General features: G+C 37.8%; 1 protein-coding gene across 3 annotated transcripts in view; it reads left to right on the top strand.

Annotated features, from left to right (window-relative positions):
- Nucleotides 1-21709, top strand: part of LOC136036935 (elongator complex protein 1-like) — a 182043-nt gene that overhangs the window by 60081 nt on the left and 100253 nt on the right. For all 3 annotated transcript variants that reach the window (XM_065719323.1, XM_065719322.1, XM_065719324.1), the window contains 2 exons: nucleotides 8475-8660; nucleotides 17743-17948. In XM_065719323.1, the coding sequence (XP_065575395.1) occupies nucleotides 8475-8660; nucleotides 17743-17948 (392 nt within the window). The remainder of the gene's footprint in view (nucleotides 1-8474; nucleotides 8661-17742; nucleotides 17949-21709) is intronic.

The raw sequence follows: 21709 nt of genomic DNA, 5'->3' as shown, positions 1-21709 counted from the left end.
AGATAAAATAAATAAAGAAAGAAAATAGTAATAAATAGTATGCAAATAAAGGGATGTGCATGAATAACAGTAGTTATTTTGTCAAAAATCAGGCATTCAATAGGGAATTTGTTACATACAGAGAGGGATAACATGCTTACCATCAGAGTTTCAACTTCCAAAATAAGAAAAAACTGAAGTCTTACAAAAACAAAAAATATTTCTGTGAAGTGAGAACTCACCAAAAGATTAAATTCAAGTGACTTTTTTGGGAATTGAATAAATTGCTCCTGCGTGAAACCTGAATTTGAAGCTGTTGAAATGTATAATGAGGAGGAATAAGAATTAGTAAGCCCTGTGGAATACCAATAGTATCCTCTCCCTTTTTTCTTCAAAAGACTTCTTAATTTAGTTTCACCTTTTGCTAAAATCTGTAGCCTAAAAATGGGATCATTGCGTAATCTAGCAGTTCTTGAGGAAGTGGTGGCATTTAATTCTCATATAAGTATTTGAATCAGCTCATAACTTCTGGTCCTAAAATTATTTTAATTATAATGAAAATCGTCGTGATAAAAATATATCGGTAAGATACAAGAGTCGAAAGTGGCGTTAATGTTGGCAAAACACCTACATGCCTTGCTTTTAGAATCTCTTGGCATTTTGTCTGTGTATTACTATGGCAAATTGTTTGTAATTAATCTAATTCGCAAAGTAAACGCGGTTACAAATTTTGAAAAACCAAGACTTGGCTAAAGCTAAGTGGTGCTGGCATCTCTGGGGCTTCTTTTATTATTCGACATTACGGTCCTCATTTTTGGAATTACGATCCCGAGTATGTGAATTTTTTTTTTCTTGCTTTCAAATCACGGGCAAAGAAGTTGCTTTTAACTTCGGATCAAAATTAATGAGTACCTCATTCAGGTTTTCATTGTGTTCAAGTTTGACTCTTCGATTTAATTTGTTTGTTTTTGCTCCCCTTTATTCTTCCTTAGGTTGAATTTATAGTTTTTGAACAGTTTGGTATGACTGAGTCGAGTCCGCGCTTGCCCTTTCACGCTCGTGGCTTGGGGATTACAATTAATGTTTGTTTGTTTTATTAATATATGGTGCTATGGAGGAGGGGTGATCGTCAGGCGATCATTTCTCGATTTTCAAGGGATTTTTCCACAGGTTTAAACTAAGACTGAAGCTCCATTCCTCATATCTCCTATGTGTGGTAGTGGAGTAATTTCGTCAAAATTTGAGGGGGGGGGGCAAAGTTGGAGCCAATTTTCCAAATCAAGTGGAAGGGAGAGTGAAACTGAAAAATGAACCATATAGCAACAAAGGAGGTAAAGATATACTAAAGAATCGTTTCTGTGGATGCTTGAATTATGCAGGCTTTTCTTAGTTTTCGGCAAGATATTTGGAGAAACTAAATTTCAGATAGGAGGGGGGGGTTAAATGGTGTCTGGGGGTTCAAATGATGTCTGGGATGGTTGGTTGCCAGAATCTCTCCAACCCCCCCAACCCGCCCAATAGTAAATTACGTCCATGATGTGCAGAAGTATGAGAGCCAGCCATATACGGTGGGGGCTGCGATGCCCATAATTCCGGTTACCATGAGTTTCCTATGTTTTTTTAATTACAGTTTAATTTGAACTTATTATTTTCAGAAGTTCAGGTAAACGCCGTCGATAATAAAAATTGAGACCTATAATTGTATGCTGCTTCATGCCAGACTGCTGGAGCAATCGTTATGTTTATATAGCAGACGCCTCAATTTCCTCAGCATATCAAAAGTACGGTTCATAGTTGTCAATTGGCTATTTTATCCTTGCAAGCAAAAAAAAAAACAAAAAAAACTAACGCAAAATAAGACTCAAGTCCTAAATATTGTCCTCAGGAGGGGTGATCAATAAAAAACAGGAGGTGAAATTACTGTTTGGGACAACCTTTGCTGGATTTCTTGAAACAGGAACGGTGCATCTGTCACAATGTCCCCATTGACTGAAACTAGTCGAAAGCTATACTGTTTAGAGCTTCCGACTATTTTTGATTCACCTCACTTACATTCTTAAGGTTCCTTCAAGTCTTTTTGTTCCTAGTGATGAAAAAGAAGGTTAGGGACTTTTGATTAAGGAGTGTAATTAGTCCACCGTCTCGTGTATAATAGACGCCTCTTATGAAACAACTTCATCGAATCGAAGTGCTTAGATGGGACGATTTTGTGGGTAATAACAGACTCCTTGACTTAACTCACCAAGTGAAATATTCAGCTCATATTGGTCAGCAAACCCTTAGATAGTTCGAGAAACTCTTCTGTAGGACACTGGATTACGCGTGGCTTTGACCCCGCAATGTATGGTTGATCGCTCAGGAGGGCAGACCTCTGACCAGGTGGTAGGACAGCTTAAGAAAGTATAGAAGTAGACTGGCCCGCCTCGAGGAGTAAAGTTGTGACGCTTCCCACGCCTCCGATCTTGCGGCAAGAGTCTTACGTAAGCTAGGTCAACGCGTAAGAAAACATAATCATCTCAGCTGTACCGCTTCAGTAATTCAGAAATTTATCTCTGGTGCTGTAATGAGAGAAAGGTTGAGATGGATAGGACACGTTCTGTGGATGAAAAATGACAGATAGCCAAAGGTCGTCCTTTTTGACTAACTATCTAAAGCCAAACAGAAACAGTCCTCTAATGGGGTGAGAGGAGGTCGTCAGCAAGAGTTTAAAGAAAATTGAAACCTCTTGGGAGTGTGTAAAGAGGGGAAGCTTCGAATAGACTGGGACGGAGGGGGAGCATGTGCAGCTGGGTTGGCCAAGGTAGTTTGGTGCTGCACTGAGTTGTTAGTAGTAGTAGTATATAAATCGGCGTTAAAATTTGCTTGTATAGATAACAACTGGTCATAAATCAGTGTTTATATTATCTTCTGTTAATAATAACCAATCTGGCAATAAATGGCATTTACATTATTAGCTTTTGTATTAGCTAAGTGGTAAGCTCAAAAATTGGTATGCTCTTATATCTGGCAATTAAAATCAGTAAGCTCTCTCTGATTGTCTGATTCGTTTTCCAGCATATCGTTTACTTATCAAGGCAGTTAAGTAATTAAAACTACATCATCTACATTAAGTAAAATGTTTGTTTTTCTTGCGAGACTTGAGTACAATTCTCAGCTTTTGCTATAAAAGCCATTGTTGCCTTATTTTGCAGGTGGACCACAACCTGTTTTACACAAGCTACTGTTAGTCCAAACCACAACAGAAATATATATATAACGAACAGTTGCGAAAAGTTTCTCCAAAAATGATATAACATCAAAGCGCGCTAGTTCGGAAAGGTTCCTAAACCACCAGAGCAATAGGTTTAGTTGCTACCACAGCTTTTCATCTTGCTTTCTACTTTCTACCACAGCTTTCTACTTGACTTTCCATCGAATCGGATCATAACTTTTTGTCATTGCGCTTGCGCTAGGGCGGAGTCATGAAGAGTGGCTTAAGTTAATGTGTTCTAAAAATCTTCAATGTAGAGCATTGTATTTTTCGCTACTGTTCGTTATATATATTTCTGCTGTGGTTCAGACAGTCAGACAGAAAAGCCTAGTCTCTTTGGCCATATTATATCCATGTGTTCCGGTTACTCACTGTGGGCAAGCAACTTATAAAACAGTTCTAAACTTATATCAAAGTTTTTAACTTATATTATTTTAACTTAAAAAGTTCTAACTTATATAAAACTTCTTTTCCATAACAATATTAATAATGTATCAATTTCTGGATTACAAAAAAGAATAAGCTTTGATACTGCAAAGACAAAAGATTGCCAAATTAGCATATTTTTTTAACAAATCTTTTAATAATATACTATTTTCTTCATTTGCAAATACCCTACAAATTTTCTATAAATAATGATTTTCACGGGTGTGGAATAAGAGGGTATGGGGATATTGACTAGGAAATTTGGCAACTCCTGCGTCGGTTATTATTAGAAGAATACCACTAGAAGAATTATATTAGAAGAATACCACTAGAAGAAAATACCACTAGAAGAATTATTATTAGTGTGTTTGGAAAATAATACCAGGTAACGGTCGTGAAGCTACGCATCGTGCTCCATTCAAGATCACGGTAAAGAGATTCTTCCTCGCTAAAGAGTTAAAAAATTTTTGGGCCAAAATGTCACTAGCTAATAAATTTACCGAGGTGTCCTTATTAGAGTCCTGTCTTCAACTTCCTTCTAAGGGAACCAACATGTGTCTTGCACGTCTTCTGAGATTCCTCAGGAAACCATTCAAAATGAAGGTGCAACTACTTACAAAGATTTCCTTTAAGACGTGACTGAAGCTGGATGCTGGATTCTGTATTGTATAGAGGAATAGTAGGATTGGCGAGGTCTTCCTCTTTCAGCCTTTGTCTTGTTTTATGTTCTTCTTCAACTTGGTTATATTAGCTGAGTTCTGAGTTCTGAGTTCTTTATTTAACATTAAAATCCATAAACAAAAAATTACTTCAAGACAATCTCCCCCATAAGGCTCCATGGCCGGGAAAGAACAGGGGAGAAAAAAATACCAACAACAAAAAAATATAAACAAAAACCAAAAAACAAAATTGAGTCGCCCACCTTAATAATCTCCAAAAAATGACAAGCTAGGCAGGGGGTAGCACATGATTTCACCAACTCAATTAAATATCCAACTCAATCCAGAGACATCAACTCCAAGGGAAACCGGAATAAAAAATAAAGAGACAAAAAAAAAAACAAAAAAAAACAACAAAAAACAACAAACAAACAAAATATTTAATAGCTAGAAAATCTCTAACATAATTTTTGAACATACCAAACGAGTGGCAGTTTCGTACGAACTCTGGGAGCGTGTTCCAGATCCTGTTGCAAGCTGTCAGAGGGTTGAAGTCTGTGTGAAGAACCAGTAAATTATTGGAAGTGCGGAGATGATAAGACGATTGATCAGAAACAAAAGATATATTATTACATTGGACAGCAGGAAGATGGCCGTGGAACTGTAAAAAAACGAAAGAAGAACAAGAAAGAAAATAGAGAGATTTCAAATCAAGCAAGGGTTTAAGTGAAAAACGGTTAGTTTCCTGAATAAGAGTCCTTGCTTTATCATAAAGTTGTGAAAGTGGCTTCAGAGACGAGGGAAAAGTTGACATCCAAATAACAGAACAATATGAAACATAAGACTGAACTAGGCTGCAGAACAAGAGTCTAAGAATCGACCCTGGAAATATATATTTGAGCTTTCTAAGGATTCTGAGACTCCTGGAGACTTTCATTTTAATCAGGTCAATATGATGCTTGAACGAAAGATTTTCGTCAAGCAAGATGCCTAGGAATCGAACGTAACGATCCTTAGGTCTACATAGAGAACCTCTTGATAAATTTATTTCATTTAAATCAGGGCAAGCCTTTGAGACTCAGGAGAAAATGAGATAACATGACTTTTCAACATTTAAGGCAAGATAATTTACATCAAACCACTGGATAACTCTTTCAAAAAGGGCTATCATCCTTGAACGAAGATCAGACTCAGTTCTACCAGTTGTGCCAAGAGTACTGTCATCAGCAAAAGCAATAAGTGTATCCGGTAAGGACAAACTCTTGTCACAGCTAGTGACGGATACTGGTTGACAAAGACGACAGCAAATTGTAGGTTTTAAATTTTTAACCGCATTAATAAGGTCATTGACGTAGATTAAAAAGAGTATCGGCCCAATGACAGATCCTTGTGGAACACCAAACTCTATTCCAGAAGGATTAGAAAACTCCGGATGAACCGAGATGACTCGACCAGATAAATATGATAGAAACCATGAATAAGCATTCCCTCTTATACCAATATGGGACATTTTCAGAAGAAGAATCTTGTGTGTTAATGAGTCAAACACTTTTCGAACATCAAGAAAAAGAGCACCAGAGTCAAGAGCTGAATTTAGATAATTCAAGAGAGTTGCACTTGCATGCTCAGTTGAATGTTTCGCCCTAAAACCAAACTGAAAATCATGAAAAAAGTGATTCGAATTAAGAAAACCAAGAAGTCGAGAAAGCATAGCTTTTTCAAAAATTTTACTAAACACTGATAAAAAAGATATGGGACGATAATTTGCAGGATCATTCCTTGATCCACCTTTAAAAAGGATGATAACACGAGCACGCTTTAGAGCACTTGGGAAGACACCATTTTCAAAAGAAAGATTGACAAGTCTCGTGAGGGCACACACAATGACAGGAAGAATGAACTTGACAACCTTAGTCGGAATGCGGTCTGGGCCAGAAGATGAAGAACCCCTCAAACAATTGACAATTCTGGCTATTTCAGCTTCAGAGACAGGTTCCAATGCCATTGATTTAAGACAAGGTGGTCCTAGATAGGACCTAAAATCAGGTAGAGAAGAAGAAGGACTTACAGAAGAGGCTGTCATTTTGCCGATATTAACAAAATAGGAAGTAAACGCATCTTGAACTTTTAGCTCACCCTCTACATTTTTCCCGTCAATCACAACACTTGAAGGGACAGAAGGAGGCAGAAAAGATGGCCTGATAACAGAATTGATTACTTGCCATGTCTTCCTAATGTCTTTACCGCCCGCAGAGAACTTTCTATGATAAAATAACGATTTAGCCCTTCGGCAAAGCGAATTGTAAACTCTTCTATAAGCTTTGAAAAGTTGAAGCCGAGAATTACGCGAAAATGGCTTAGAGCATCTGTAAGCCTTCCAAAGATAATTTTTCTTCCTCCAACTTTTAAGGAGTCCAGGGGTCATCCAAGGATTCAAAGGGGTTGTTCTTTTCGATGCTGGATTCGACTGGGGTGCATTACATGTATCAAAGATAACTTCTTTCAAAGAATCATAAAACAAATTAAACAAAGAATCTATGTCAGACCCATTTTCAGAAATACTCCACGAACGACCTGCCAACCGTGACCTAAGAATATGCAAGTCCTGATCATTAAATTTTAAAGAGGAAAAACTAGCTTCTTGGCTCCTCCTTGGCAACGAATTGGAAAAATCATACATGGAAAAAACAAGAAAATGGTCTGAGATATCAATCATCAATATAGAATTTTGCACCAACGTCAAAGATGAAAAAATATTATCAAGCAAAGAAGCGGTAGTGTTACTTATGCGAGTTGGAATGCATGCAGAAGGCAGTGTTCCACAAGCGAGCATTGTCGAAAGAAAATCCAAGGACGAGGATGACCTCCGGTCAAACAAATTAAGGTTGAAGTCGCCCATAATTACAAGTTCACATGAATGAAGTTGGATTATTTCCAAGACCTCATCAAGAATCTGAAGGAAAGAGGGAACAGACCCACTAGGAGACCGGTATATATTACCAACAATCAAAGCTTTAGCTTGGGTTTTAATCTCAATAAATATGGATTCAAAAATTCCTTCTTCATTTCTTGACAGGTCATGTCTAACAGAGTACGGAAGACATTCCGAAACATAAACAGCAAGGCCACCTTTAGCCATCCTACTTCGATCCAAATATTCCATCTTGTACCCAGGGAGATGCAATAGAGATTCGTTTTTTGAATCAAGGAAAGTCTCACAAAGACCAATGAAGTCAGGGTGGCCACTACGCACTATTTTTTTCAACTCATCAAACGAAGAGCAAAAGACCCTGAACATTAAGCTGAAGTATAGAGAATATACCATCTCGTTTGGATACTCGATCTAAATCAGATACGTATTTACTACTAACTGAAAAATTCGGGTTTGATGGTGATTTGTTAGACTGACCTACTGAATTATTTATCAAACTAAGAACATCAATTGGGTTATTTTGAAGATGAAATAGTCGCTCACCCAAGGAGGAGATGTCACCCAAACTAGAGTCAGACAAATTAAAAAAAAAAAAAAACATACAAACTATGATCCATTATGCGCCACCCACCACCCAGCTTGGCATCTTCGTAACAATGACATGTGGACAGCAACTAGGCAAACAGAACGATGAACTCATTTTTTGTGAAAAAAGAAACTGAAACAGAAAAAATAAAGGCCAAAAACAGAAAACTTGAATAAGAAAAAAATTTGTATACAAAATGAAAAACAACAAAAACATAACTAAATCTCCCAATCCAGGAGAAAAATTTATATATAATAACTTACGAAAAAAAACAAAAAACAACAACAACTAACAAACATCAAACAAATCACTAAAAAAAAAATGAACAAATCACACATATTACTCATCACCTCCGACTATCACAGCGGGGGAGGGAACCACAGAGGTCGCATGATTAGATAGTTTACATGAGTCCTCTATTCGCAACCAAGTCTTACTCTTTGAAGACTTTTTCGCTTCAATCCCTACACTAATCCCTTTCGTTATTACTCGGGTTTCAGCAACTCTAGTTGAAGTGTCAGATGATGGACGCAGATTATAGCCGATAGATAGCAGTTCTTTTCTACGACGTGCCAATTCACGCGGAGATAACTCTTTGATAATTCTGGTATTCTTGGATGAATCATGGTTTTTTTTTCCTAGGTGCACCTGTTACAGTTGGTTGGGGGAAGAAAGAAACGCAGTTTCACGGGTCAGCTGGGAAACAAGCTCGAGATGTGAAAGTTCAAGTTCATCATTCGCTCATCGGTTGGGATGACAGACTTCCACGAGTAACATGGCGTGGTGATGGAAAATATTTTGCTGTTTCAGTTGTTGATCCTGTAAAAGGTAATCTTTGTCAATTTTAGTCTATTCACAAGTTATTCGAAACATTTTTGGAAAGACTGCGGGGGGGTGGGGGAGGGGTTAAAGGTTGTATCCCAAAAATGGGACGCTAGCCGCTTCTATATCCTCTTTACAAACAAAAAAGAAACAAGGAGAAAGAAGCACAGATTCTGTGTGTGTGGCAGCGCAGCAAATTTTCACTACAAAAAGAAAACTGACTAAGCTAAAAAAAAAAGAAGTATTGAAAATCGTGTGCCATATTATTACGTTCTTCTTCTGGCAGTATTTGTTGCGCTATATTTGTGGCATTTTTGTTTGTTCAAAGCGATCTTCTGTTTTAATTCAAAGCCTGTTAGGTTACGCAAAGAAAAATGATTTATTTTGTTAGAGGATACTACAGCGTCATCTATTCCATTATCGGGGGAGAAAGTGTGTATTGATTATATATATGTATATATATATATATATATATATATATATATATATATATATATATATATATATATATATATATATATACTAGCGCTATGACGGATCTATGCCCGACAGAATGAAAAAGAACATTCAAGCGAAAATTTTGTTTGGGTACAACAAGGTGTCCTCAGGTCTTGAAAAAGGTTAATGAATTAAACCTGGACAATTTAAGAATCTAAATGCCAAAAGAGAATAAAAAGAAATTCAGCCCAATACAGACAATAACTTACTTACTTAACTCCTATCCGGCCGGGTTCGCTGACTCGGAGCTTCGCCTCTAATGGCGTCATAACAATATTTTCAGTATGCCTCCCTGTTTGTTGCAGTCCTCAGCAGTTGGGTGGCGTGGTCAGAAAAGTTTTCGTACCAGCGCTTGGGAGGTCTTCCCCTGGGGTGAGAGGAATTTATTCTTCCCTCAAAGGCTATTTTTGGCAGTTGGGCTGGGGACATATGCTGAACATGTCCTAACCATCGAATCTGTTGGAGTTTGACGGTCTGCATGATGGTGTAAAGGTAATCCAAGGAGGACAGCAGCTGTTCGTTTGATACTCGGTCAAGGTAAGTGATACCACTGAACTTTTGGAGTGATTTAGTTTCAAATGCCGCCAGTCGATGCTTGTCATTGGCTTATAGAGTCCATGTCTCTGCTCCATACATTGCAACTGGAATCACCAAGGCACGGAAGTTTCAGATCTTCAGTTTTAAGGGGAGTTATTTATTTTCCCAAATAGAGCGCAGTAACTTGGAGCATGCAGAAGCAAGAGCCAGGCGTCGCTTGATGTCTTTTGAGGAATCGTTCCTGGATGTCAGCACACTTCCTAGGTAAATTAATTGGTCGATCCATTCGATTTCCTCGCCCTGGATAGTGACTTTGGTGAGGGGGGGGGGGCAGTCTCTGCATACCGTGATACTCTCATTACCTCGGTTTTGCTGGCGTTTATTCTCTTTCCAAACCAACTAGCTGCTTCATCGATAGCGTTTGCTCTGGCTTAGATCTCCTCTCTTTTTCTGTTCAGACGATTAATGTTATCAGCATAAGCAAGTAGGTCAAAGAGGTATCCTCCCAAGACTATTCTCGTGAAATCAGGGACAAGTGACAGCACACTGTTTAGGAATAGGCAGAAAAGAGTGCGTGAGAGGAGGCATCCTTGGATAACACTTGTAGAGGTAGAAAACTCCTCAGTGAGTCCTTCAATAGTCTATTCCGGAGTGTGCCAAGATATGCCAGATACCATCTCGTCTGATTAGGTCAAAGGCTTGCTTAAAGTTGATGACCAGTTTTTATAACTCTTTACCGAGTTCCAAATATCGTTCCATGATTTGTTGAATGACGCTTGTTCCTGATAGTTTCCTTTGTGGCCGTGTAACGTCTATTCAAAAGCGAGGCAAGGACCCCACGTCATGTATGAATTATCGTCCCATTACAGTATCGTGTTTCTTAAGTAAGTTGCTTGAACATTTGTTACTACCAGAAATTGAGTCGAATTGTGATTTTACGCCTTTTCAATTTGGTTTTCGGAAAAGTTTCGGTTGCTCCCATGCACATCATGTTTTAAGCCGACTCATGAAAGATGCCGTAAAAGCTAAAATGTCTTTATACTGTCTTACTGTTGATATTTCTGGAGCTTTCGACAATATTGTGCACTCTCAGGCTCTATTTTCCCTTGCGTCTTCAGGTGTTAATCCTTCCGTACTAAGTTTATTGTCTTCTTGGTATTCAAAGTCTAAAATTCAAGTTACCTGGAATGGCCAAATATCTGACCCGGTAAAAATTAATAAGGGAGTTCGGCAAGGTGCCGTATTGTCTCCTAGTATATTTAAATGCGTGCTTGCATCGTGCCTGCGTCCCCTTAGAAGTTCTGTTTTTTACGGTAATACTGGTTTGTCTTCTATTGCATATGCAGATGACGTTCTTCTTGTTGCCCGGACTCGCCGTGGATTGCTTTCTAATTTTACTATATTAACCAATGAACTATCTAAGATTGGACTGTCAGTTAATGCGTCTAAATGCGAGTTTATTTGTTTTAATAGCCCTTATGCGGTCGCTCCATTCGTTACTGGGACTGCAGTTCTACCATGTTCTTCTTTAGTTAGTTGGCTTGGTCTGTGTTTCGGCCCAACACTTTCCGCTACCTGTTCATCCCTAGTGAATCAAGCCGTGAAAAACCTACGCGTCGCTTACGGAAAAATATCCCCAAACAAAAGCCGTTATAACCGCAACGGTTTGTGCATGATTTATAACGCTTATTGCGCCCCTGTGCTTTTGTTTTTATCAGGCATGGCTCATCTGTTTCGTAAGAAAGATCGACATACTCTACGTACGGCTTATTTCAGATATTGCAAATTCCTCCTCCGGCTTCCTAGATGGCACCGAAACAAAAAAATAATTGCTCGATTTGGTTTAGTAGATGTGCCTTCTCGGATTCGGTCTTCCAGTGATGATTTATGTAAAAAGACTGTCAACTTTATTCACGTTTATGACCCTCTGCAGCCTTTTTTCCATATTGATACTGGTTGATTAATCCATATTGTCTTTTGTTAGTTTCAATTTTGTATTTCTTCGCTGTTTATCGTATTTGTTTTTGTTTATTTATTCATAATACTCCGTACTTTGTGTTTTTTATACTTTACGGGTAATAAAGTTCATTCATTCATTCATTCATATTGGTTCTATAATGGATCTATTCTGACAGAATCCAGCTTGATGCTCAGGTATAACATGTCTTGTCATATTTCTTATGCGGTCTAAGAGTATTTTCGTGAGAATTTTAGCCGATTGGTAAGTAAGTGATATGGGTCTTTAGTTGTCGCGATGGCTTTTGAACCCTTTCTTGTGTAAGGGAACTATGACAGATGTTGACCAGAACTCGGGGTAATGCTTTGTTTCCCAAACAACTGTAACGATTTGATGGTACAGATCGATGATAACTACCCTGAGTATTCTGCTTGTATACCGTCTATCCCGGGTGCTTTATTGGATCTGAGGGTTTTCACAGCAGTTTCTACCTTTAACCCTACGGGTGGTAGAGGTTGTTCCTCATTTATTTGTGCTGGGAACTTTTGAAGGACTTAAGCATCTGGATTTACGTTGAGAATTAGCTTTTCCTGGAAATGCTCTATCCAACGATCTTGGATTTCAGCGCGAGAGATAATTTTTTGCCCTTTTTTATCCAAGAGATCTAAGCACTTCGTATCATTATGATTTGCTAGCTCTTTAGTATGTTTGAACATAAGGTGTGAGTTACCTCTTTGGAAGTCGTCTTTGCACTGCTGACATTTTTTGGTTATCATTTCATTAAGTGCCTGGTGAGTTTTCTTCTCGATTTGGCGTTTGAGTTGCTTGAACCTATTCTTGCTTTCTTGATCTTGTTTATGTATGACAGTTTGTTTCTCTTTGCTCATGTCAACTATCTTCTGGGTAATCCATGGCTTGTCTCTGGCAGATTTGTGGCCGAGGACGATCTAGGCTGTTTCACATATAGCCCTGCTACTTTGCAACACAAGCTGATCAATTTCGGCTAGGCTAAATTGGACTGGTATTTCTTGCATGATATTTGGTAGTTTTTCGTTTAGCTGCTCTGTATACTATTGTTTCGTCTTCTGGTCCTTCAAGGATTCAACATGGAATCTTGGGACTTTTTGCTTCGATTTGGCAGCAGCCTTTAATCTTAGACGAACTGATGACATAAGGAGGCTTTAATCACTGTCAAAATCGCCATCGGACACTGTGTTTGTGAACAAGGATTTCCACCGGTTCGATACAAATATGTAATCAATCATGTTGGCAGTCCTTCCGGGACTGCCGGGCGGATCAGGGATCCGCCAAGTGACTTTCCTCTTTCGCCATTGTTTGAACCTTGTGTTTGCTACAAAAAGGTCGATATCTCGGTAAAATTCAATGAGTTGCTGTCCTCTGCTGCTGATCTGTCCAATTTCAAATTTAACCATGATATCTCCGTTTCTGATGTTGTTATTTCCGAAAATGGCATTGAAGTCTCCAAGGACTATAATGAAGTCTTCCTTAGGAGTGGTGTTCAGAAGACTCTCAGCTGAGAGCTGAGAGAGGTTGCAGAACTTGCTTTTGAGTCGGATCATTATCAATCTTTCCGAGACAGACACCACTGAAACCAGACAGTTTCTTGCTGTTTTCGTCAACAAAAAGCCAACTCCTTGCCTGTGTATTCCATGTATTCCCTACTCTCTGCCAGAGACTAGGAGTGCTGTGTCTACTATCTGTTCTTTGCTGTTACCTGGTAGATGTGCCTCTACAAGACCAATAACATCCCACTCGTATCGGTTTGCTTTGCAGAGGAACATGTCTTTCTTTCCTGGTTTTGTAAGTGTCCGGAGGTTTAATGTTCTGATTCTGGTTGTAAGTCTTGTACATAAAACTGGTCTATCATTCGTTTGAGACTGACTGGTCAAATCTTCTCTAGATTGGTTTCCAACACTATTGGCTGTCAATACATAGGTTGCCCCGAATGCGGGAATTTGTCCCTCGGTTTCCCCAAACGCGGTAACTTTTAGTCAGGTTTCCTGGACGCGGTAATTCGTTCGTTGGTTTTACCGGACGTGGTAGCCCTAGTTCTTGATCTCATTAAATACCCCATTGTAATTTATAAAGAGGAGAAGTTTCTTGGCTTACTTTCGAAGCAACGGCAAGCCGATCCTCTCTGGTTCTAGCAGAGACTGTTGACATCATTATGTGTCTTCCGCCTTTCACAGTTGTCCTCCGGAAGAGGATCCTCCCATGATGGACTCCTGCAATACCATGTAATTTAACCCATTGATGGGGGAAGGTTTGCAGCTGACGGGACGTGTCCACACCCTGATGGGCCCAGCTCAGTCTGCATCAGAGGAGCCTTCTTCCTTCTCCACCTGTATTTATGGCCCCCAGGTGAGGATGCCCTGGTTTCAATTTATGGACCCTCAGGGGTTAGATTTCCTTTTGGTCCGCGCCTCCTAATATTGGAGGTGCCCTACATACCTGGAGAATGTTTCCCTATCTGCCATCTGGGGACGCGCTGAGTGACCTGGAAGAGACCCTTACTGAGAAGGTGATTCAATAGGTAGTCAATAACTACTCCGTGTAAAATCCGCGGAAGCGGAATATAAAAATCAGTGAGCTACTCTCTCTCTCTCTCTCTCTCTCTCTCTCTCTCTCTATCTATATATAAAAAAAAAAGTCTCAGAAACAGTTTTGCCTCTTTGTGTACTTCTCCTTCTATTTCAGCAAACGTGGGCTTTTCAGTCGAGACTATCCAGCCCTTTTCCTTCTTACTCACTCTATGAGATGAACAGAGCTACTGAATATTGTGTGGTGTTTGAAGCAATCTAGCAGTTTACATTCCAGGGTATACTGTACAGACGTCGGCATGTTATATTCAAATAGGCAATGGTCAATTGTTTCATTTTTAAAATTACAAGACATGCAAAGGGGGGAAGAGGGAACTACACCACTTGAAATAGGGAGCTAATATGAAAATGCTTTGATATACAAAACTGAAATGTGTACAGGCGAAATATTGTTTTGATTGTTCTTCTTCTTCTGTTTCTTCCTACTTGCCATAGACCCGTTGTTTCCAAGATTTAGTTCTTTGGTATTGTCATGATTGGCCAGTTCGACTTTAGATCTCATAGTATCTGGTATTCCAGTTAAATGGCAACCAACCGAGGTTACTTTCTTGGCAGAGTAATTTCTGAAACTCGTGAATATTCACGCTATTAATACATGGATACTACCTAGAATGTTCAATAGTAAAAAGTATATTTTCTTAGATTTTATTGTATTGCTTAGCTATCCTGTCCCCCATACACTATCTTTTACCACTCTTTCTTTTCTTGAAAGAAAAATGGTAAAGGTAAATGGTAGAAATGGTAAAAACTTACATTATATTTCCATTTACTTTTTTTTACCACTCTTTTGCCAGTTTGTCCCTCAGTAAAAATTTACGATTTTTTTTTGTTTTCAAACTGGCCCCTTATGAGCTAGGAAACTATTTTCCTCTTTTGAACTAGGAAACTGTTGTACTATTTTGCTAATCTAAATATACTTACAACTTACCTTCCATTAAATAGTTCTTGGGAATCCTTTTGAAAATTTTGTCCTAAAATTATTTGGAAATTATGTCCTGAGACTGGTGTCGATCGATAGAACCCTTTTAAGCAAAATAATTTAAATTGAATTTCACAAATTCTCGCCGGTTTTCAACCAACGATTAAACAAAAAAAAACATGTTTTTTAAATGAAAGTAAGGAGCGAGATTAAAACTTAAAACGAACAGAAATTACTCCGTATATGAAAGTGGATTTTCCCCCTCAACGCCCCGCTCTTTACGCTAAAATCTCTCTTACTCTTAACTCTACATTTCAAAACAGTAAAAAACTTTAGCGTAAAGAGCGGGGTGTTGAGGAGGAAAAGCCCCTTTCATATATTGAGTAATTTCTGTTCGTTTTAAGTTTTAATGTTGCTCCTTACTTTCATTTAAAAAAACTTGTTTTTTTGTTTAATTTCTGGACGTTTTTGAATTAATGCATGTTTTGACCTTGCTCCTTACTTTCATTTGATCTTGCTCCTTACTTTCATTTAAAAAAACTTGTTTTTTTGTTTAATTTCTGGACGTTTTTGAATTAATGCATGTTTTGACCTTGGCTCTCCGCACATAAATAATTAAAACGAAATTTATTAATTTTTTGGGGCTAAATGGCTTTTTCATAGTTTTAATAGGAAGATTTTGAGAAAAAAGAAGCGAGAGAGGAGGCCTAGTTGCCCTCCAATTATTGATTACTTAAAAAGGCAACTATAACTTTTAATTTTTTACGAACGTTTTCATAAGTAAAAAATATACGTAATTTACGTAGCGAACTTCTATATTCGTATGTTTTTATTGCGTAAATGAGGGGGCTCACCCCTCGTCGATACCTCGCTCTTTACACTAAAGCTTAAATTTTGTCCCATTTCCTTAAGGATGACCCCTGAATCACAAAGGTCGTAGAATAAATAGTTGAAATTACTAAAAATACTTTAGCGTAAAGAGTGAGGTATTACGAGGAGGTCAACCCCTCATATGCGTAATAATTTCTGTTCGTTTTAAGTTATAATCCTGCTCCTCACTTTCAGTAGAAAAAACTTTTCATATTTATTTTTCATTGTTTTTTTTTAAATAATGCTAGAAAATCCTGCACCCCTCCATTGAAAGTCTCTTCCCCCATGAGAAGTTCCTCCATGGAAAGATCCTCCCACGTAACCCCCCCCCCCCTTCAACTCTCCCCCCAAACCAAAAAAATCCCCCTGAAAACGTCTGTACACTTCCCAGTAACCTTTACTATATGTAAAAACAGGTCAAAGTTTGTAACTTGCAGCTCCTCCCACGGGGACTGCGGGGGAGTAAGTCGTCCCCACAGACATAGTTATTAGTCTTTCGACTATGGTGAAAAAAATGGCTATCTCAAAATTTTTATCCGGTGACTTTGGGAAAAATGAGCGTGGGAGGGGGCCTAGGTGCCCTCCAATTTTTTTGGTCACTTAAAAAGGGCACTAGAACTTTTAATTTCCGTTAGAATGAGCCCTTTCGCGACATTCTAGGACCACTGAGTCGATACGATCACCCCTGGGAAAAAAAAAAACAACAAACAAACAAAAAAATAAATAAACACGCATCTGTGATTTGTCTTCTGGCAAAAAATGCGAAATTCCACATTTTTGTAGATAGGGGCTTGAAACTTCTATCAAAGGGTTCTCGTATACGCTGAATCTGATGGTATGATTTTCGTTAAGATCGTATGACTTTTAGGGGGTGTTTCCCCCTATTTTCTAAAATGAGACAAATTTTCTCCGGCTCGTAACTTTTGATGGGTACGACCAATCTTGATGAAAATTATAAATTTAAAATCAGCATTAAAATGCGATTCTTTTGATGTAACTATTGGTATCAAAATTCCACTTTTTAGAGTTTCGGTTACTATTGAGCCGGGTCGCTCCTTACTACAGTTCGTTACCACGAACAGTTTGATTTATTTTTTCATTTAGTTTTTACTTTTTTTTACCGCATTTCGAGAACTAAAGAAAGCCAACGCTATTTTCTTAATCTATATTATATGCTTGTTGCTTATTTTCCTTGAAAATGCATAGTTTCATAAAAAAAAATTCGGAAATTTGTCTCAAAAGCCTTTTGGAAATTTCCTAGCATTCTGAAATCATTTCTCTTTTAAATTTCACGAATATGGCTTAACTTTTCTCCGCTGTACAGGGGCGGAAATGTGAATTTCAAAAGGGTTACAAAAGGATTTTTTTGTCTTTTCTTTTACAAAACAAAACAACCTTAAAAAACGCATCAAAAATGTGTTTATAATCGTTTTTGTTACGTTTTTTACGAGTCAGCCAAACATTTCGGGGAAGAGGGGTTCAAACTCTTAACCCTCCCTGGATATGGCCCTGATTTATGCAGGACCACTCATCAGCAAAAAATAAAGAGCGGCATTAAAAATTCTCAAAACTATTTCCCGATTTTTATGCAAATCAGTGTTTATGATGCAAGCAAATCAGTTTTTATTTTGCAAAAAAAAGGTATCTATAAATGAAGGAATAAGAAATGCTGAGTTTTCCTTGCAGAAGTTCGCATATTAAAAATCTTTGATAGAGATGGACAGCTACAGTACACGAGTGAATTTGCTCCATTTCTTGATGCTCCCATTTCTTGGAAACCTTCTGGAGCTTTAATAGCTGCTCCCCAGCAGACTCCTACTGGATACCAAATATCCTTCTTCGAAACTAATGGTTTAAGACATGGGGAGTTTGGCTTAGAACCTCATTTGCAGGTAAGTAATCATTTGTTATTATTTTTGTTTTTATTATTACTGAATAATTGAAACCCTTACATCCACTCTTTAATTTTCTTGAATTGACGCCCATTCAATTTAATAGTAACACCTCTTTTGTCTTGTGTAGGCTGGCTACTGAGTTTAATTATTATTTTACCTCTACAAAAAAAAAATGATTTTGTGTGTAGACTTTGCTTCGTATTGGTTGGTATGAAAAATAAACTGAGCCAATTAAGCTAGAAACGTGAAAGTTTACGGAATTATTTTGGAAACACGAATCCGAACTTAGGCTATTAAGATACAGAAAAAAGTAAAAAAAAGCAGGGAATTTGACGTCTGTAAACATGTGTGCCAGGGCCGAAGGCCTGAGGATGAGACGAGCATCGGCACGTTTGCAAGTGCTCAAGATCTACAATTTTGCGGTCACTGAAAATGTGAAACCGTTGAAAGGTAACAATAATTGTAATTCATAAACTGATATCCCAAAGTTCTATTATGTTTGAAGAAAAGCATAAGCTATGAAAATAGTGTTCTCAAATGCCAGGGTGGTAATAGAAACACTTTCTACCCACCCTGTCTTAACTAGGCAAACAGGATCCTGCGTGTCTGTATGCCTGCAGATGCGCAAAAAAGTTCTGATGCCCGTATTTTCGATTTAACACCACTCAAATATATTTTCATGTATATACCAGATTGAATCGGTATGCCCGGCCAGCACTGAATGGGTCAATTAGTCCAACATATTTTCTTTTTGTACTATCTCACCGTACTATCTCTTTTGTTCTCGGCATGTTCAGAGTTTTGACTTTTTCCAAAAATCATATCTGCTTAGTTTTTACTTCTACTTAGATTGTTTCTATTGCTTCTTAGATGGTTTAATTTATTACGAACAAAAACACAAATAGCAGGATAAGTATCCGTCTCCGAAAAGACCTAACATGCACTGCAACCAGGGGGCTAGAATTATAAACTCACATGTTTTTTAAATCAATTATACTGAGGAAAAATACAATTGAAAATTTTTTTCAAGAAAACAACAAACTTGTCAAAAAACACAAGAAACAAATTATATCATACATAGCCAATATTGATGAAACACTGATTGAACTGTATATAAATAAATAAAAAAAACTAATTTTTTTTTAACTGAAAGTAAGGAGCGACATTGAAACTTAAAACGAACAGAAATTACTCCGTATATGAAATGGGTTGTCCCCTCCACGATCCCTCGCTCTTTACGCTAAAGTTTTTAATTGTTTTAAAAAGTTGAATTGTGGCAAACAGTCAAACTTTAGCGTATAGAGCGAGGGATCGCGGAGGGAACAACCCATTTCATATACAGAGTAATTTCTGTTCGTTTTAAGTTTCAATGTCGCTCTTTACTTTCAGTTAAAAAAACTAGTTTTTTTTTATTTAATTTCTGAACGTTTTTGAATTAATGCATGTTTGATTTTGGCTCTCCGCACATAAATTATTAAAATGAAATTTGTATATTAATTTTTTTTTTGGCTAAATGGCTTTCTCTTAGTTTTTATCAGACGATTTTGAGAAATAAGGGGTGGGGAAGGAGGCCTAGTTGCCCTCCAATTTTTCTGTTACTTAAAAAGGCAACTAGAACTTTTAATTTTTAACGAATGTTTTTGTTAGTAAAAAATATACGTAACTTAAGAATTAACTTACGTAACAAACTTTTATATTCTTATATTTTTATTATGTATATGAGGGGGTTTGTCCCCTCGTCAATACCTCGCTCTTTACACTAAATCTTAAGTTTTGCCCCAATTCTTTAAGAATGACCCTGAATCACAAAGGCCGTAGAATAAACAGTTGAAATTACTAAAAATACTTTAGCATAAAGGGCGAGGTATTTATCTCCTCCTAAATACCTCACTCTTTATGCTAAAGTATTTTGAAAACCCCTCATATGCGTAATAATCTCTGTTTGTTTTAAGTTTTAATGCTACTCCTTACTTTCAGTTAAAAAAACTTTTTCATGTTTATTTTTTCATTGTTTTTTTTTATAGTAATTTTAGAAAATCCAGTGCCCTTTTCATTGAATTTCTCTTCTCCCATGACATATTTCTCCAAGGAAAGATCCTTCCACATAGCCCCCACCCGTCAACACCACCCCCCAAGAAAAAACTTTTCATATTTATTTTTTAATTGTTTTTTTTTAAATAATGCTAGAAAATCCTGCGCCCCCTCCATTAAAGGTCTCTTCCCCCATGAGAAGTTCCTCCATGGAAAGATCCTCCCAAGTAAGCCCCCCTCAACTCTCCCCCCAAACCAAAAAAATCCCCCTGAAAACGTCTGTACACTTCCCAATAACCATTACCATATGTAAACACTGGTCAAAGTTTGTAACTTGCAGCCCCTCCCCCAGGGACTCTGGGGGTGTAAGTCATCCCCAAAGACATAGTTATTATGGTTATTGACTATGCGGAACAAAATGGCTATCTCAAAATTTTGATCCGTTCACTTTGGGAAAAAATGAGCGTGGAAGGGGGCCTAGGTGCCCTCCAATTTTGTTGGTCACTTAAAAAGGGCACTCGAACTTTTCAGTTCCGTTAGAATGAGCCCTCTTGCGACATTCTAGGACCACTTGGTCGATACGATGACCCCTGGGGAAAAGAAAAAAAAAACAAACAAACAAATAAACACGCACCCGTGATATGTCTTCTGGCAAAAAATACAAAATTCCACATTTTTGTAGATAGGAGCTTGAATTTTTGCTATAGGGTTCTCTGATACTTTGAATGCGATGGTGTGATTTTCTTAAGATTCTATGACTTTTAGGGGGTGTTTCCCACCTATTTTCCAAAATAAGGCAAATTTTCTGAGGCTCGTAACTTTTGATGACAAAGACTAAATTTGATGAAACCTATATATTTAAAATCAGCAGGAAAATCTGATTCTTTCGATGTATCTTTTAGCATCAAAATTCCGTTTTTTAGAGTTTCGTTTACTATTGAGCCGGGTCGCTCCTTACTACAGTTCGTTACCACGAACTGTTTGATTGAACAAAATAAAGAAAATAAACCATAACGAAAACCAAATAACTCTATATCTCTGAACAGTGCCTCATCATCCAACCAAAACAATTTTCATCTTTTTTGACTGCTAGTACTCTACCTCCCTGATGCCATGTGGGAAGGAATTCCACACACACTGCCCTCTGCATATTTAATGGTAAAAGCTGCCCCTCCACCACTCATATATGCCGTAATCAATTCAATGGCATTTCTAGTGAAACGATCCCGACTGAGAAAAGGTTTAATCCGTCTACCACTCAAAATACTATCAAACCAAGATAGTACCATAACTCCGAGGGATTCTAGACATTTGAGTAAAATTTCAAAATCCACTCTATCAAACGCTTTTCTAAAATCAATGAAAACAGTCAAAGGAATTTTACCACGTTCAGAGCATTTATTCACAGTATGACAGAGGGAATGCACGGCTTGCGACATCCTTTCCTAAAGCTGAAATGGGTTTCACTTAGCATCCACGTTTTCGTAAGGTAATCATAAAGCCTTTTATGCGAAATTTTTTCAATTAGTTTTGTAAATAGGGGTAGGACTGATATGGCTCTACAATTTTCAATATCTAGCTTACAACTACCTTTGTGAAGGGGGATGACTTTTGCTCTTTTAAGTACACCAGGGAATACGCCGGTTTGGGGGAAAGATTGATTATGTGGACGAGGCGTGGTAGTAAATAACACATCACTGATTTAAAATTCTTAAGATTAATGCCAT

Source organism: Artemia franciscana, chromosome 16, assembly GCF_032884065.1.
Source record: "Artemia franciscana chromosome 16, ASM3288406v1, whole genome shotgun sequence".
Lineage (NCBI taxonomy): Eukaryota > Metazoa > Arthropoda > Branchiopoda > Anostraca > Artemiidae > Artemia > Artemia franciscana.
This window is presented reverse-complemented; position numbering and strand designations above follow the sequence as displayed.